At 48.0% G+C, this 18,509-nt stretch overlaps 1 protein-coding gene across 9 annotated transcripts in view; it reads right to left on the bottom strand.

Moving 5' to 3' along the window:
- DENND1A (DENN domain containing 1A) overlaps positions 1 to 18,509 on the bottom strand; it is a 566,150-nt gene that overhangs the window by 269,315 nt on the left and 278,326 nt on the right. For all 9 annotated transcript variants that reach the window (XM_062207587.1, XM_062207591.1, XM_062207594.1 and 6 more), the window contains 2 exons: positions 7,769 to 7,838; positions 1,564 to 1,644 (listed from right to left, as the gene is read on the bottom strand). In XM_062207587.1, the coding sequence (XP_062063571.1) occupies positions 1,564 to 1,644; positions 7,769 to 7,838 (151 nt within the window). The remainder of the gene's footprint in view (positions 1 to 1,563; positions 1,645 to 7,768; positions 7,839 to 18,509) is intronic.

The raw sequence follows: 18,509 nt of genomic DNA, 5'->3' as shown, positions 1-18,509 counted from the left end.
GCTTTCCCAGGCCATAGCAGAGAGCTGGATTGGAAGAAGAGCAGCCTGGATGCGAACCAGCGCCCATACAGGATTCCAGCGCTGCAGGCAGGGGCTTAGCCCACTATACCACGGCACCAGCCCTCATTTGATAAATTTTTTGGTGATCACTGTTCCCTCCTCTTAGGAGAAGTTTTGTACTAAGGTTTCTTTCCTTCTCGTGCTGTTTTAAAACGGGCAAACACTTGTACAAAATGGCAGCTTCCTGACTTTTTTCTCTTCCTCCCTCCCTTGCCCCTCTACAACTCAACACAGCCCAGTGGAAGGAACTCAGCTTTGAAGTCAGCCATGGGTTTGAAAACCCAAATCTAATCATTTCCTGACCACATGACTTTGAGTAGACAGATACCTTCCCCTCTCCAAACCTTCCATCAGTGAGATAGGTGTTCATCTCTATTTTGCAGAGAATTGTTTCAACATTAGAGATGCATATTTGCTATAAATTAGAAACGTAATGAAGTGGTAGCTCTATTATTAGTAATTGGTATGAATAGTGCTTTGACTCTTATCATCATTCCAGAAAAAACTCTTAAGAAATACTGCTTTTTTTTAGGGGGGCAGGTACCTTTCTAACCACTGAATGCCAACAATGTGCCTGGTTCTAATGAAGCCAGACACAACTTCCAAATGTCCAGGCCCCAGACACAGGAGAAACAGTCCCTGTGGAATAATCAGCATCTGGCCAGAGGGTGTCTATCTGATAAAGTCAGTGACAAGGTTTAATTGAGGGAATTAGGGAATTCCAACTACTGAAATAGGGAAAAGATCTCTTACACCTCTTCTGATGCCTTATCTGACACATTTGGAAACTGAGACCCATGAGGTTAAAGGTCTTGATTAAGGTCACTTAGGTCATTGGCCACATGACAACTGAAATCTCCCCTTGGTGCTTAGGGGCTTTGCACACTGTATTCAAAGAAACAAGTATTACCGTGGGCCAGGAACCATGTTCCGGCCTCGCCCTCTCTGTCCTCAAGGGACACACAGGCCAGAGAGGAATACAAGAAAACGCATCACTCCAATGTGGTTAACTAAGTACTGCAAAGTGCCGAAGGAGGATTCCTCTGGAGATGAAACTGGAGCTGAATTCTGAATCATTAACAGGATTACCTGGGCAAATGGGAGAGGCAATGCGTACGGCCAAGGGTGTGAGCTGGGCTTCAGCATGGGGAGATGTACCACAGTGCCTGGGGGTGGGGGACGGGGGTGATGCAGGGAGTCCAGGACAGAGCTCAAGGGAAAGGCAGGGGCAGGGTTCCTATTCCAGCCCAGGATCTGCTATGCAGGCACTGCTGGTAATGGGGTGATGGCCAAAGAGGAGCTTGGGAACATTTAGGACCGGTCTGTTCCTCACTGAAATCCAACAAAGAAAGAATTTGACACCCGGGCCTGCCCTAAGCCTAGGAGTCTCAGAGTATTCCAGAATGGGGTTAGGGAGGTGCAGATGACAAAAGATGATGCCTCTTACTGTTCATATTGAAATGCCTCCTCTCTCGGGCCTGCCCATCATCCTTCCTCACTTACCACATTGAGATGAACAGACACTCCTGGGTCGGGGATGGGAAGTTTGTGCAGGGTTTCAAGGAGCTCATTCCATTGACTTTCCTGAAAGAAACAAAAGGCCTAAGTAACAGAAGCAAGGCTTGGCTCTTAGTCAGATACCTGCCAGGAGGTCTAGACACACAGTGTGCTAGGGGCCCTCCTGAGGGGCGTGGGGAGACGCTGGCCCCAGTACTGAAATAGGTTTGATATTCAAGGAAGATTGGACCCAAGACATCGCGGATGGCTCAGACATAAGCACCAAATGGAGCCTCCCACACCGAATTTGACATTTTCTACTCAGCGAGACACCTACCATGACCGCCTTATATGGATCATATACCATAAGCTCTCAGCAAATCTATCCCCTCAACTCCATAGCAACAACTTCTAAATGCAAACAGCCCCAGCTTCCAGGGCGGGGGTGGCTGAGGGAAATAACGAGGACACTATAGATCCTGTCTTCATCATCGTTGCCCTCAATTAATTTTATTGAGTGTTCACTGGGTACACACGGCAGCCTCCAATTACAGAAAGTTAGACATGAACTAAGTACAACGGCATGCCATAGAGGACGGTGGCTGCGCATTTTAATTAGTGAAACTGGGCAACAAAATGACGTGCAAGCGGTACAAATTATCCTACGGAAACATAGTCACCTTTAAAATGCTCCAAGGAACACTACACATGGAATCATCCAAAGGCCACTTCTCCCATCCTGTGGAATTCTTTGTGCCAATACAAGAGTGGTAGTTTTATATCTGTACTCATTTGCTATGTACTGGATTCTCCCAAGTACCCCAGCTTATTAAAAATGTAAAAACTGAGGTTAAGAAGGTGAAGCAACGTGTCTGAAATCAGTGGTTTATGAGTTGCACGGGTGGAGAGACAAACACAGGTGTTTTGTGCTCAAGCCCAGAGACCTCTCTGTCTTACTGCAGCTGTCTTTGGTAGTGAAGTTAGTTAGGGGGAGGTTACAGGATGAGCCTAGACTACAATCTCACTTCAACCTGAACTCAGGTAAATCAAATACTTTTCTCACAGAGGACAGAGATGAACTTGAGGGTATGTGTGTGAAGAAATCTCAGAGTTGCAGAGCAGTTGTAGAAACAGCTTGGAAAAAAACCTCTCTATTTCTTGAAATATTTGAGGGTGGCCAGCCTCAGGCTGAGGCCAGCCGGGCTTCCAGCTCGGCAGGCGTCAGACAGAGCTGGGCGTGGCTCCTGAGTGTGTCCTCCATGTGAAGTGTCTTCTCCGAAGGTTAAGTGCAAGCAGGTGCAGTGGACATCAAGTGCGGGGAGGCAGACGCTGGCTGGGTTCCTGCAAACATCCATCGCGGTTGTGGAGAGTCAGGAGCTGAGGCTGGGCCGTCTGGGCGATGCTGTGGGAGCACAAAGTCTTCCGACACCCGTGGCCCTCTCCCGGCCCCATCGTTCATAAATACAAACAAGAACATTCTCTGCACAACCAGGATTCATTATCATCGTCGGGAAAGTGACCGCGCAGCAGCACTACCATGTAGCCTTCGGTTCCCATCAAGATTTGCCAATTGTGCCAATAACACCTGATGGCAAATGATCCAGTTTAGAGCTACGCACCGTTGCCTTTGGTAGTTACGACTCTAGTCTTCCTTAGCCTGGATCAGCTCCTCAGTCTCCTCGATTTGTACAACTATGATGATGAGACCACCCACTTCATAGAATGATTCTCAACTGTCTGATGTTTTCTCATGATTCACATTTCAATTCGTTCCTTTACTGATGAGATTTCCTTTGATCATTTGATTAGTTCATCTTATATTGCTATTGTGAGCTTCCTCCTTCCTTTGTATTTAGTAAGTGCTTTGTGGACCAGTGCTTTATACATCCATTCCTTACAATTTTCAATTTATCCAGTTACTTAATACTACTAGCTGTAGGCATGTGGTTTCTGCTTTATTCACTGGGCTTATTATAACCTTTGCTTCAGTATTTATTTTGATGGTCAAATTGTCCCAGGTACGACCAGTGGGAGCTCCTTAGACCTCCAAGCTCACTTTGTGTCTTTCTCACATGTCCCCATCACCTTTTGAGTGCTCCCTTCATTTGTGGCACAATAGGTAATTTGGGCTCATCTAATACTTTCCCTGCCCCTGTCCTGGAGTCAGGCCTTTCTCTAAGAGCCTTGGTTCCTACCAGTGGGCAATGGTCTTTATAAACCAAGATCTGAGCACCAGGCGAGTTCATTGCTTCTTGGTGTGGCTGACACCAGTCCCTTCCTGTGGACACAGCCAGGGACTGTGTTACACACACAGAGACCCCTGGTAGATCCTGGACATCCGCTTATTCCTACATCTGTCTTCACCTGTTGAAAGCCATGGGTTTGCACTGATGAGTCCAATGCCAGTGGAACACACAGGAATCATTCCGGTTTCCTCCCTATCCGTATTTGTGATGTGTCCTACAAAAGTGAAGCATCCTGGGACCGGCATTGTGGCGTAGTGGGTTAACCCACTGCCTGCGGTGCCAGCATCTGATATGGGTGCCAGCTTGAGTCCTGGCTGCCCCACTTTCTGACCCTGCTACTGAGTCTGGGAAAGCAGAAGAAGATGGTCCAAGTGCTTGGGCCCCTGCACCCATATGAGAGAATGGGATAAAGTTCCTGACTCCTGGCTTCGGACGGCCCGGAGCCGGCTGTTGCAGCCATTTGGGGGTGTGAACCAGCAGATGGAAGACTTCTCTCTCTCTCTGAGACTTTGTCTTTCACTTGATCTTAGCCAAAAGGCTGAGAAGCAATAACTTGGCCTTTCAAATAAATAAAAATAAAATTTTTTAAGTGAAGCTCCCTGTCCTCATTACCGTATTTACTTGTGTGTGTGTGTGTGGAACCACTCTTCTATTGCCGCTGCTACTGTCTCCTTCCTTACCCAGACACCCTCCTTGCCCTCTTTGGTCACTGACACCCAGGGTTGGGCCTCTATCATCCACCCCCTACACAAATGCTCACCCTGCTCAGGCTCCAACAACCCAGTGCCAGGCCACTCCTGCGGCCTCCCTTCCAGGATCCTTCCAGATCTCACCAGAGTTCTGACATCCCAGGCAGAGCTACCATAAAAACACCCTTGTCTCCTGCAGGCTCCCACAACCAGGGCAGGTTGCCCCTGGTTAGGATGCCCTCCTTGGCTTCGCCACTCCTTCTATATGGATGTTCTCCATGTCCCACTCAGGGCCTGATAACCACAGTGGCACCCTTGTCACTCACCTCAGGCTCCAATTCCCCATGCTCCACTATCAGGGTCACACACACAGACATGCATACTAGCAGCCTGCTTTGCTCAATCTTCCCGGTGACTTTCGGGAAAAGCAAGGTTTTTGGAAGGCAGGGAGGGAGATACTCCTTTTTTTTGGACAGGCAGAGTGGACAGTGAGAGAGAGAGAGACAGAGAGAAAGGTCTTCCTTTTGCCGTTGGTTCACCCTCCAATGGCCGCTGCAGCTGGCACGCTGCAGCCAGCGCATCACGCTGATCCGAAGGCAGGAGCCAGGTATTTATCCTGGTCTCCCATGGGGTGCAGGGCCCAAGCACTTGAGCCATCCTCCACTGCACTCCCGGGCCACAGCAGAGAGCTGGCCTGGAAGAGGGGCAACTGGGACAGAATCTGGCGCCCCGACCAGGACTAGAACCTGGGGTGCCGGCGCCGCAGGCAGAGGATTAGCCTAATGAGCTGCGGTGCTGGCCGATATTTTTTTACATTAAACAAAAAACTCTTTCCTTCTGTCCTAATATGGTAACCCACATCTTAGAAACAAGCCAGGTGTACCTAGATTTCTTCTTAACTGGTTCATGATTTCTTTATCCAGAAGAAATGTTAATAAACAGAGTCTCAGGTTCAGGAGAACAGACCCCCATCTCAAACATGTTCCTGATCTCAGTGGCCAACATCTCAAGAGGCAGGGTCCTTGCTGGGGTTGGTGCGACACACTTGCAGGGCAGCCAGCCTCTTTCCTCTGTTTGAGCTATACCTATCTAGCCTTTCTTAGTTCTCAAGACATGTTTTAAAAAGTATATTCATGGTCTTCTGTTTTGTTTTAAATGACTAGAGCATTAACACAGAGGAAAGGACATGAGTCCATTGCTAATTCAAAACCGCTGAGAGCCTACAAGTTAGACAATTCTATGTACTAAAGATGCCTTTAAAATTTGCATGAAAACCCAGATGTTTGACTAAAAGTAACAGCGAATCAGAAATCGATGAACAGACCCAAGGTGACTTCCTGGCTCATTCATCAAGGAGTAAATCACTTCTCGCGAGACAGAGCTCCCTGGCACCCGTGCTGCTTCTCAGAGCACACCGTGATCCCGGGAGCCATTTCTATTGGTGAGGCCTCAGGCATGCACTTGCCAGTGGCTAAATCTAACGTGAAGGAAAGCCTGCACACAACTTCCGCCTTTCTTCCACTGGATCTCCCCAAGTGTATTCCAGGAAACCGCGACGTCTCAGAACATTAATACCAGTCAAGCAATCACAGCGGTCTGGGGCCAAATGAGACAGGAGGCACTGGAGGCGCAGGTCCCCCAGTGTAGGACTTCTCAGTCATAGGAAGGCAAAAACCAAAACACAGCCTTCCCTTCCCCTAACCCTGACAGTGCTGAACTACAGCATCCTGTTTATGGAGAATGTCTCAGAACTAATGTTCCATAGATAAAAATGAAGGGGAAATTCTCTCTAATAGTTTGATAATAATGGATCATTTTAATTAAAAAGAAAACTTAGGCCATTTATACAAAGGAAATGATAACCAGCTAGACATATGGACAAATACTCGACTCACTAATAGAGAAATGTAATTAAAACAATGAGACTCTTTACTTGTCAAACAATGAATTCAACAAATGATACTGGTGAGAGTAATATGACCCAGTCATCCTCCTCTAATAGCTGGGAAACATATTCTTTCTAAAGAAAAAATGATGCAGGGATTGCAAACTACGACGTTGGCATCCCACATGGGTACTGGTTGGAGACCCGGCTGCCCATTTCCCATCCAGTGGAGGATGGCTCAAGTGCTTGGGCCCCTGCACCCACATGGGAGACCTGGAAGAAGCTCTTTACTACTGGCGTTTGCCTGGCCCAGCCTCAGAAGTTGCAGCCATTTGGGGAGTGAATCAGCAGATAGAAGATCTCTCATTATTCCTATCTCTCTTTCTCTGTTTCTTCCTCTCTCTGTGTAACTCTGACTTTCTAATAAATAAAAAAATTAAAAAAAAAAAAAAGAAATGATTCAATTATTTTGAAAGGCACTTTGGTAAATGTTCTTAAAAAGTTTATGCCCATGGATTGTACAATGGTTTGCTTGAGTTTTTCCTCTAAAAACAACAATCCAAATGGAAGAAAATACTTTTATACATAAAGTATGCTAATGGCTGAACTACTTTCAACAATAAAAAAATTCCTAATAATAGGGAAATGCATCAGTAAATGCAAGTACATGATATAATGTTACGAACCACAAAGAATATTGGCGGCATTTTTAGTTGTATGGGAGATTTACTTCTGTCGGAATGGTACCTAGGAATGGGGGCTACAAATGTCTAACTGCAGCTCCTCTTTGACACCTGACACCCATGGAAATGATTAGGGCATACTGGCTTTTCCAAAAGGACAGTAAAGCATGGCTGACTTTGTAAAGTAATTTTCAGAGACTTACAAAAATGACTAGAAATACACCACAAACTCTCACTGAAGCAGGGCCTCAGGACAGCTGCGTAGGGGGTTTGCCAGTTAAGTGTTTAACTCGAGACTGCAGCATGACACGAGCAGCTGAAATGTCTGCCTTGGCAAAACCGTCATTTAACGGCAGCAGCGAGCTTTCAGGGATGTTTGGGAATGTCAGGAATTGTGAATATTAACAGAGAATGCTAAGGGAATATTTTTATTAATTATTTAGCCCAAAGGAAAAATAAGGAAGAAAACAACCCAAAAGCCTAGCAATACTTATTTTATGGAAGGGAGTGGGGTAGGTTAAGAAATCATTTTCTTTTCCTTCCTCCTATTTTTCTGAATCTCCAAACTTTCATTAATAGACACACATTATCCATTTTGGTAAACATTTTTCTGAAGTATAAAGCATGATTTATTTTTCATAACCATCAATATTGAAGTTTGCATGTTAAAAAGAAGGTTGTTGTTGTTGTTTTAGAAAAAGCAAATACCTGTTTTTTGGTCGTGTAATCTGCCAAGATGTTAAGTAGCTTATAAAACACCTCGAACCAGGGGAGGTAGCTGGGGAAGAAGAGACACATGAGATATTAGTATACAGGTCAAAACCTTAACAGGACCTAATCTAAGACAGCACATTTCAGTGTCTCTACATCCTGCAGTCTTCCTGTCACAGACTGCGCTGGAAACACAGACTGGTGAAATGCTAATTATCTCGGAGATTCTCAAAACTGTCTGTGTAAGGCAGAGGATGAATGTCCATTATAAATTATTCCCATGCCTCAGAGCTAGAACAGGTTCACGGAGAAGAAATTCAAAGCGGACTCTACAATCAGGCCTCATCTCTGAGTGGCCCCCGGACAGCATCTATTCCATTTCCCATGATCAGACACACACAGCCGCCGCCCCCACCCAACCTCTCACTGTTGGAGTCTGCAAGTTATCACACAGGCCCCACGAACCCCACACCGCTCCTGATGGTACAGGGGACACTCTCCCACAGATGCACCTTCCTTCTACTGATTGCAGAGCGAGCACTCAGTCCCCACTGTCCTCCATCAGGGCCTGACGACAGCCTGGCAGCCAGCCTTATTGCGGCTGACTACCCACTCTGGTTCTTCCCAACGCAAATCTACGCCCCACGTTGGGTTAAATTCTTGCAGTGACTCTCCCATTGCCACAGGATCCAGCCCACACTTTTTTAGGATGGCTTTCAAGGCTCTTTCGTTGTCAGACCTTTGGCTGCCTCTCCGGCTGTCCTTTGTTCAGTCTGCCCCATATAAGGGTACTTCAAGAAGCTTCTGGAGAATGGAATTAAATGGTGAGTTTATTTTGGTGCAAAAAATTATAAATCCATGCATACAATGGTTCTTCAAATAGTTCATGGATGGGAAGATACTTGGCCTAGTAGTTAAGAAACAGGTTAGGACAAGTCCCTGTAATATCATGGGAATGCTTGGGTTCAGTTCTCAGTTCTGGTCCCTGACTTCAGCTCTTGCTAAAGCAGGTGGTGGCTCAAGTAACTGAGACACTACCACCAATGCTGGACACCTGGATTGAGTTCCTAGCATCAGCCCAGTCCAACTCCATCCATTGTGGATAATCGGGGAGTGAACCTATAGATGGGAGCTCGGTCTTCTCCTTTTCTCTCTCAAACAAGTAAATAAATAATTTTCAAAGTTTAAAAGAAAATGAGTGCTATGAAAAAAACTGCATGAATTTCAACATTTTTTGCACCAAAGTTACCATTGTTCCACAGACCTTCTGAAGTGCACTGGCACCTGCTCCCTCTCGTGGCAGGCTCACATAGGGAATGTGCACGTCTCCTTGAGCCTGTCTGAGCGCGGCTCTTTCACCTTCTGACCTGCATGGTCTAGCCTAGCTGATTTCTTCACGTCCTCCACAAAGTTCCCTGCTCTTCTTGGTCCCAACCTCACTGGGCCCAATGCCCTGGCCTCATGCGCACACACGGGCCCAACATTCCCCACTAGCTGGAGCATGCAGCCGCACATCAGTCTTCTCAACAGGCTTGGTGCAGACACAGGGAGAGGGCACATCGTCCTGCACTTTGTCCTCCAGTGCCAAGGACAGGGCTCGGCATGTGGTCAGTGCTCAGCATTTACTGAACAAATGCAACTAGACAAAGTCTAGTGGCAAAACCACCTTAGAGTGTTATGGAGTTGTTGAAAAGCATCCCTTCTCCCAAGACACTGGGCCACTTACTTCAAAGGCCTCTACTGTCTCAGAGCAACCTTCTGGAAGCTATGACAGACAGGCTGGTGGGAAGAGCATGGTAGAAGCACTGGCTGCCTGCAGAGCTCAGAACCTCCGTCACAGACAGAGCTGAACCCCAGGCCCAGCGCACATGTGACATCTTGCCAGGGAGAGGGGCCAGCACCCCGGACAGATTACTGGCTGGGCTGCCGAGGGTAATAAATGAAGTGAGAGACAAGAGAGGGGACAGATAAAGTGTGCACCTCCCGGTCATTAACGTCTGTCCCAAGCCGGCACATGCTACTGTAAAATTTAAGTAGCTTATCCGAAACATACCGATAAGCAACTTAACTCTTCACTTCTATGACAGCATTATCACTTATGTTAATATGTTGCCATCAGCCCTGGCAGCTGCAGATGGACTATTACTGAGAGAACTGCCGCTGCCACTTCACACAGCGTTTACTTTGGCAGAGCAATGTAAACATTCAAGAGGGATTAGGGAGCAGATAAGTTTCCCCCTTCCTACTCTGTTAAATAAACCTCAGCCAAGTTAAAAGCCATTATAGAAGGAAGGAGAAATCCCCTCCGAAGAAAACTCTTGCACAGATTAGAGGACTCTTAGTAAACAAATTCAACTGAGGATTACACATTTTTTTTTTTTCCTGGAAGAAAAATGCCATCAGTTAAATCCAGCAACTCAAAGTCAGGAAGCCGGGCTGGGGAGGGGAAGAAGAGGAGAAAACATATTCTTGCAAGCACACCCTGGCCTCCTGTCAATGCCGGGAAAGCAGTTGCTAAACAGAGCATGGCAGGCTGGATCCTCCCACAGCTCAGCACTACTGTATACATATTCAAGCAGTTGGGGACAAGGAGGGCCAACAGAATGACACAGCTTGGGCCGGGACCTCCCAGCCCCAGCGTTCTCACCTGCTGTGACGCTGAAGGAAAGCGTCATGGCAAGGACCTCTTGGGCTACTGCAGGAGCACCCAGGTTCTCACTCAGCCTCACCAGGTCAGTGCTCTGTGGCCACGCTATGCAGAACCCCCAGCAGGGCATGAGATGCTTTGCAGCTACCCAGGAAATCAGTCGTTTCATTCTCCCCCTGGCCTGGCTGGACACAACTGTTGCCCACATGTGGTCCCCTGTGCACTGACAGATGAGTGTCTAGTGATGGCAGTGGTAAGGTTTTGAAACCAAAACCCGGCTGTCTTCTTCTTCAAAGGGGCCCGCTCGCCCCTGTTGGGAGGCCAGGGTCCACAGCTGAGCTTCATCCCGTGGCGTTTCCTGTACTGCTTCATTAGCGCCAGCACAGCGGCTTCGCGCTGCCTGGGAGCCTGCAGGTGACAACAGGCGACCCTGCGGTCCATTCTGTGTGTGTCTGTCACCAGCGGGGAACAATGCTTCCTGGTGCACAGACAGGAAACAAATGCTCCATTCCGCTGCTGCTCCCTGGCCACTTACAGGGGCCCAGGCCTCTCTGGTCCTGCTCTATGTGTGCCTGTGTTCTCCCTGCAGTGTCATTGTGCGGTGGGCTCAGGCAGAGACTGGGGAAAACAAGACAGACAAATGGTGCCTGCACTCAAGAGGGCCATAGTCCTAGTCAGAAAGAGATGTATGCACTACAGACAGTAATCATTTGTGTGCAAACAGCTGGAAATCTTTCCCAAGTACTTTATTTAGTTTAGAAAATCTAAGAGAACAGGGGAGGAGGACCAACATTGTGGCACAGCAGGTTAAGCTGCCACCTGTGAACCTGCATCCCATATGAGCACTGGTTTAATGAGTCCTGGCTGCTCTACTTCCAATCCTGGACCCGCTAATGTACCCAGGAAGGCAAAAGAAGATGCCCAAGTTCTTGGGTTTCTGCTGCCCACATGGGAGACCCAGATGGAGCCCAGCTGTTGCTATCACTTGGGGACTGAACCAGCAGATGGAAGATCTCTCTCTCAATCTAACTCTGCCTTTCAAATAAATAAATAAATCTTAAAAATAATAAAAACAGGTCGGCGCCCTGGCTCAACTGGCTAATCCTCCGCCTTGCGGAGCCGGCACACTGGGTTCTAGTCCCGGTCGGGGTGCCAGATTCTGTCCCGGTTGCCCCTCTTCCAGGCCAGCTCTCTGCTGTGGCCCGGGAGTACAGTGGAGGATGGCCCAAGTGCTTGGGCTCTGCACTCCATGGGAGACCAGGAGAAGCACCTGGCTCCTGCCTTCAGATCAGTGCAGTGTGCCAGCCGCAGTGCGCCGGCCGCGGTAGCCATTGGGGGGTGAACCAACGGCAAAGGAAGACCTTTCTCTCTGTCTCTCTCTCACTGTCCACTCTGCCTGTCAAAAAAAAAAAATAATAATAATAAAAACAATGATAGTGCATCATTGTGACCCAGTCAGCAGACGGGAAGAGCCAGAAGAGGTACAGCTTGTTTCTCACCAATGGTGGCCCAAGTAACCTGGTTCCAGGCTCTGCCTTTGCTCCCAGGCCTGATAATCAAATGGAAAAGCTTTGTGTGAGGTAATACAAAGTTTTAATCTTAACACACTCCCTCACTGGCACGGGGGCACCACAGGCCAACGGAAGTCGTGCGGGCAGACTGTAAAGACAGTGCGACGGTAACAATGGCCAAGGGGCAAAACCAACGTGAAGTGTGTGCAGCGTGTTAAGACACAAGGCAGTGGGCTCGAGTGGGGGCACCTTGAGCAAATGCTTTCTATGATTCAGGAAGTCAGTTTAATGAGCTGCTCATTCTCAGACTAAGCTCAGGAACTAAGTCCAGTGGAAGGCAGAGAGCTCACCTTTCTTTTCTTTTTTAAAGATTTATTTATTTATTTGAGAGGCAGAGTTAGAGAGAAAGGGAGAGACAGAGAGAAAGAGAGAAAGAGAGAGAGAGAGAGAGATATCTTCTACTCACAGGGCCATCATCCAATGCTTTCCTTGTTGCATTAGCAGGGAGCTGGATCAGAAGTGGAACAGCTGGAACTCAAACCAGTGCCCATACGGGATGCTGGCATCACAGGTGGTGGCTTAACCCACTATGCCACAAGGCTGGCCCATGGCTCACTTTTCTAAGCTCACTCCATGGATTGGGCCATCAGGTCAGTCATTCCTACCGGTGGGTGTGCACACTGGTGACTGACTTTGTACTCATCTATGTGAAGTGTGTGCATGATGGGGTTCCATTTCATTGTCACAAGTACTAAAACAGAAAACCATCTGGAAAGCTTCCCAACTTCTCTTCCTAGCAGTTCTGCTTAGGGCCACTGGATGAGCCCCGCAAAGTGCATGTGTAGCATGGTGGGACGTGGTGCATGGGTGGCAGGGGCTTCACATGCTGAGAGAAGCGGCCCCATCAGAGAACGGTAGTCAGCACTGCAGGGGGGGGGCACTCTGCTCCTGAAGGGCAGGCTGGCACAGGGTTGGAGTCCACATAGGGTGGGGAGGGCATCCTGCAGAGGGGACCGGCACACTGTGTTGGGGCCCAAGCAGAACGGGGAAGACCTCCTAGTAAGGGAATGGTAGCATTCAAGAAGGGAAAGGAAGGTGTTGAGGTAGGCATGAGGCTTGGCATGGGGTCAAGAGGGCATCTGTGTGGAAGGGAGAGGAGCTTGACCAGCATCAGTGGTAGAACCCAAGACGAGTACATGGGGCATCCAGGAGGCAGTGGGGGAGGGGGTGAAGAGCACCTGAAGGGTAGGAACGGTGGCGGAGGAGGCTGCAAGCAGCTGAGAAAGCTGTCCATGGTAGGAGGGGCCAGCAGCAACAGCCCTGCCCAAGGTGTCAGAGTCCCAGGAAGGCGAGGAGTGCAGCCCCCTCAGAGGGAGACAGCTTACAAACAGGCAAACAGACCAAGTCTCATCAAGCAAGTAAATACGACTGGGATCAGGTGCCTGACTCTCAGACAAGAGAGTCACGAACACAGATAAGGAGAAAACAAGAATGGACCTGGACATGTCAGGCTGGAAGTAGCTATATGGAAGCATGACTTCAACACATAGGTGAGTAGACAGAAACAGGTAAAAGAACAGAAATGCAGGACCAGTAGAGGGGCACAGCAGATTCAGCCGTCACTTGTGATGCCTGCACCCCATATCGGAGGCCAGCTGGAGCCCTCATCCTGCTCCAGGGTCACCTGTGTGGGAGACCAGGATGGAGTTCCTGGCTCTTGGCTTCAGTGTGGCCCACACCTGGCTATTGTAGCTATTTCGTCACCTCTCTTTCCCTCTGTTGCTCTGCCAGAGAGGGGGGCTCCCATGCTGACAAACTCTGCAACAATTTAAGCATTAAACAAATGAAGACAGAAAGAGATATAAAAAAATAGGAAACTGGGAATCTATGCTGATATTAACAAAGGAACTGGGGCTGGCGCTGTGGTGCAGTAGGTTAATCCTTCGCCTGCAGCACCGGCATCCCAGATGGGTGCTAGTTCTAGTCCCGGCTGCTCCTCTTCCCATCCAGCTCTCTGCTATAGCTTGGGAAAGCAGTAGAAGATGGCACAAGTGCTTGGGACCCTGTATCCACATGGAAGACCCGGAAGAAGCTCCTGGCTCCTGGCTTCAGATTGGCGCAGCTCTGGCTGTTGTGGCCATTTGGGGCGTGAACCAGTGGATGGAAGACCTTTCTCTCTGTCTCTCTCTCTCACTGTCTGTAACTCTACCTCTCAAATAAATAAATAAAATCTAAAATAAATAAAAAATAAGGAACTGAAAGCCTGATGAGAGATGGGTTTGCTTTATAGTATCAAAGAACTTCTTCTCAATACACTTACTAACTACAAAGGGAAGCAGAATGGAGAAGCCGGGAGACATTACCCCAATCAGGGAAGGGGACCAAGTGAAACGCTGTGCCGCCGTTAGAACGCAGGGAAAAGCCTACAGCATCGCTTCTGTCCTATTCCTGCCAAAGAGGCAGAACCTAACCCTGAGGAAGCCACACAGGGGGCTGTTCTCCAAAATCACGGCCACACTGTCCTGTTCATGAAAACCTAGGAACCAACTAGCGACTGCTGCAGAGCGAAAGGTACCAAAGAGACCTGACCGGTGAAACACGGGGTCTGTACTTCGTCATTTTTCTAGTAAAACACTTGAACAGGAAGGGTGCAAAGATTACAGGGGTATATATTGTATCAAAGCCAAGACCAACGCTGTCACTTTTAGGACTGTAATATAGTTACGTGCAAGAAAAATATATTTTTTTACATATACACTGAAGTGTTTGGGGTTACTGGGAGTCATTCCAACGACATGTCTCAAATGGGACAGGAAAAATTTTCTCTGTGATGTACTCACAACTTCCGGATAAGTTTGTTGTGTTTTAAACTTAAAATAGAAGAGAAGTTCTAAAGGGCCTCTATTTCCGTCAAAAACACTGGAAGTGCGTTAACCAGATTATACCGAATGACATGAACTGGGAAAGTGAATGAACATATTAAAAACATGACTATGGAGAGGGGCACACAATGGAGGGAGAACAGTCAGTGTGAATGTGAAAGTCATTGGCTTCTGGCCGGTGCCGTGGCTCAATAGGCTAATCCCCCGCCTGTGGCGCCAACACACTGGATTCTAGTCCTGGTCGGGGTGCCGGATTCTGTCCCGGTTGCCCCTCTTCCACATCAGCTCTCTGCTGTGGCCCAGGAGTGCAGTGGAGGATGGCCCAAGTGCTTGGGCCCTGCACCCCATGGGAGACCAGGAGAAGCACCTGGCTCCTGGCTTCGGATCAGCACGGTGCGCTGGCCGCAGTGCGCTGGCCACAGTGCGCCGGCCGCGGTGGCCATTGGAGGGTGAACCAACGGCAAAGGAAGACCTTTCTCTCTGTCTCTCTCTCACTGTCCACTCTGCCTGTCAAAAAAAAAAAAAAAGAGTCACTGGCTTCCACACAGAGAAGGCTGAGCAGCGTTGTTGGAAGGTTGGGGATAAAGAGCTTGACAGGCAGAAAAAACCCTCATGAGCAATGGCTTGGCCAAGGGCGAGAGGAGGCCAGAGCAGCAGGCAGAGCCAGACTCTGTAGGGTCAAAGTGATAAGCCTCCCCTTCATTCTGCAATCAGCCGGGAACCAATGATAGCCAGAGAGCAGGAGCACCCTGAGGGCGAGGAGGAACCAGCTAGAAAGCAATTCTTTCTCCCTCATCTCAGCCTTCAACAGAACTCACTGTATCTCATCCTTATCAGAACCAGTGTCTGCTTAGCTATCCTAAAAAAGAAAACCTTAAGATAATATAACCTAGTCAACCACATGGTCTGGAAAAAAAAAAAAAAACAAAAAAAAACAAAAACCAACCATCAACATAATGCTCTGGCTCTATTATAAAAGAAAAATTGAAAGACAGTTTCTAGCAGAATTTCACATGTGAACACTCAGGCCCATCCTATCAGGAGACACAGTGAAGCCATCCTTCCCGGAAAAGGACACGTGGCAGGGCTGCTTCTACCATGCCTGGGTGGATGGGTTAAGACTACAAAGTGACAGGGAATCGGGTCTTTGAATTGTTTCTGGTGACTTCTCACTGCGGAGGAGCTTGGGAAATTCCATCCTGGGTACTCCAAGACAGATAAGCCCTTCTTTCCTTACTTCCTGTTGGCAGATTTCGCCAAGATTTATCAAGCGAGAAAGCATCCCATGGCCAAGAGTGTTTGGCATTCAGTACCTAAAAGTTTTCAACTGAAAACATCAAGTCTCCCTCTACTCCCCCAAACTTAAAAAGCAAGGAGCCTCGCATACGCTGGAAAAATCCAGATTTGAGTCCAGTTACATTGGGTTTGAATATCAGATCAGCTACTTGCTGGCCAGGGCACCTCAGGGAAGCAGTCTTGCAAAGACTCAATTTCCTCTCTACCGAAAGATAGAAATCAACTACCTGAGTAGCTGATGTACCTACCAAACACCCAGCACAGTGCCTGGAACACTCTTCGTGCCCCTCCCCACCTGACCCCATGGCCAGTCTCCAATTAGGGGAGCTCCCTTTCTTTCCTGGTGTCGCGATCACAGGCTCCTCCAGCACTCTAGGAATTCCTAAAGTCAACCAGGGTAGAAAGGAAAGTAGACCCTGTTGTAAGAGGAAGACGTTCACCAACGCTGTAACTGCTGAAAATTTCACACTGAACCCCGGCACCCACCCCGGCTCCTGCGTCTTGGCCAAGTATCTACAACGTAAACTGACCACAAAGCAAAACTGCAGCCTTTGCAAAGGCTGCAGGACTTCACGAAGCCCACGTTAGAGATGCCAGGCACTTGGCTCAGCACTGAGGAGAAGGCACCAACCACTGAAGACCTGATGGAACCAGATCGGTTAATGAACAGAGAAAAATCAAGAAAAACAAGGATGGTGACACCACAGCCACATCAAAAGAAAGTGATTTCAATATCAAAGGATACGACAGGGCTTTGGGAAATATAAGGCCTCAAATACTTTAGGAAAAATGACTCCTTTTAAGATCATGCTGTGAAAATCAAACATAAAGAGTTGTGCCCCCCCAAAAAATGACTAATTTATTCCAAGAATTAATGCATTATTGAAACTGAAAGCTAGGTTTTGTTGAAATAAATTTATTTTCAAAATTTTAGGTTCACATTTTCTAGATAAAAATCCTAAACTTTCCACTATTTTTACTATTAACTTTGTGTCCCCATTTAAATAGATGCATATTATTCCCAGAATATGAGGCCTTCCTGGGATCACTCTACATTAAGGCTCTTGCTAGTTTATACCAGATGCTTGTCTGTCTGCTCTGTTCGTGTCACCTCCGTGGCAGCAAGATCATAATTGTGCACTAGCTGTTCAACGCTTCGTGTGTGCCTGGCACATGTTATAGACTCAGTAAATCAAAACTTCCTCTGACAGATGGCACTCACCTCTCTAGTTTCTCCCAAGGCCGTTACCACTGGAGTTAGAGATTAACAGTCAGCCAACTCTTCTTTGGAGGTGGGGACCCGAATTTAGCAGGCAGCATTTTGGTTAGGGAAATAACCCAGGCTTAAGAACGATCTCTGCCAAGTTCCTGCGGAGTCTGTGACAGATCACGGGAACAAGGTAGGCAGATGTTCACAAGGGTTGAAGGAACAGCTACAAAACAAGATTTCCTTCCTGCCCTTGCTCAGGCCCCAATGCCAGTGAACTCCACCTTCTGCTCTTTGTGTTGCTACTCAAGTGCTGTGGGAAGACATCACCAAACCAACCTGATTACATCCATTTGGATGAATCCTTAAAATCACTCAAGAGGGGCTGGCACTGCAGTGTAGTAGGCTAAGCCTCAGCCTGTGGCACCAGCATCCCATATGGGTGCCAGTTTGTGTCCTGGCTGTTCCTCTTTTGATCCAGGTCTCTGCTGTGGCCTGGGAAGCCAGTGGAAGGCGGCCCAAGACCCTGGGCCCCTGCAACTATGTCGGAAACCTAGAAGAAGCTTCTGGCTCCTGATCAGCCCAGCTTCAGCCATTGTGGCCATTAGGGGAGTGAACCAGCAGATGGAAGACCTTTCTCTCTGTCTCTCCCACTCTCTGTAGTAGCTCTGCCTGTCAAACAAATAAATAACTCAAAAAAAAAAAAAAAAAAAAAAAAAAGCCTTAGCGCCGAGCTGTACACACTCCTTCTCAGAGACAAGCATAGCACATCTTCCTGGGCTAACCACACTTAGCTTCAATGAACATTTCCTTGCAATTTAAAATTAAGATGCCATTTCAAGTTCAGTCACTGCACATTTCGAGGTTATTAGTTTCCCAAATGTTGCATTCAATCACCTGTCTGCCCGCACACTCCCTGACACTGATTCCAACCTGTTCCGTAAGTGCCTGGCACTCACCCTGCTAGGTGCATGGGGGAAGGAGATCCAGGTCTCAGCATCTGGGGAGCTACAGTCTCAGGAAGCAGACACACTGGCAGATGATGTTAGCAGTGCTAGGTCAGTGCTCTCAGAGAAGGTCGCAACGGGAAGGGAGGAGAGGATCAGAGTCTTCCCAGACACTTCACTCAACAACTTCACGTCACTGATCAACGTGACATCAACTTCAAAGTCAGGACACCACTTAGGTTTTAGTA

Source organism: Lepus europaeus, chromosome 12 (genome assembly GCF_033115175.1).
Source record: "Lepus europaeus isolate LE1 chromosome 12, mLepTim1.pri, whole genome shotgun sequence".
NCBI lineage: Eukaryota > Metazoa > Chordata > Mammalia > Lagomorpha > Leporidae > Lepus > Lepus europaeus.
Note: the sequence above shows the minus strand (reverse complement) of the source record. Positions and strands in the feature narration are given on the sequence as shown.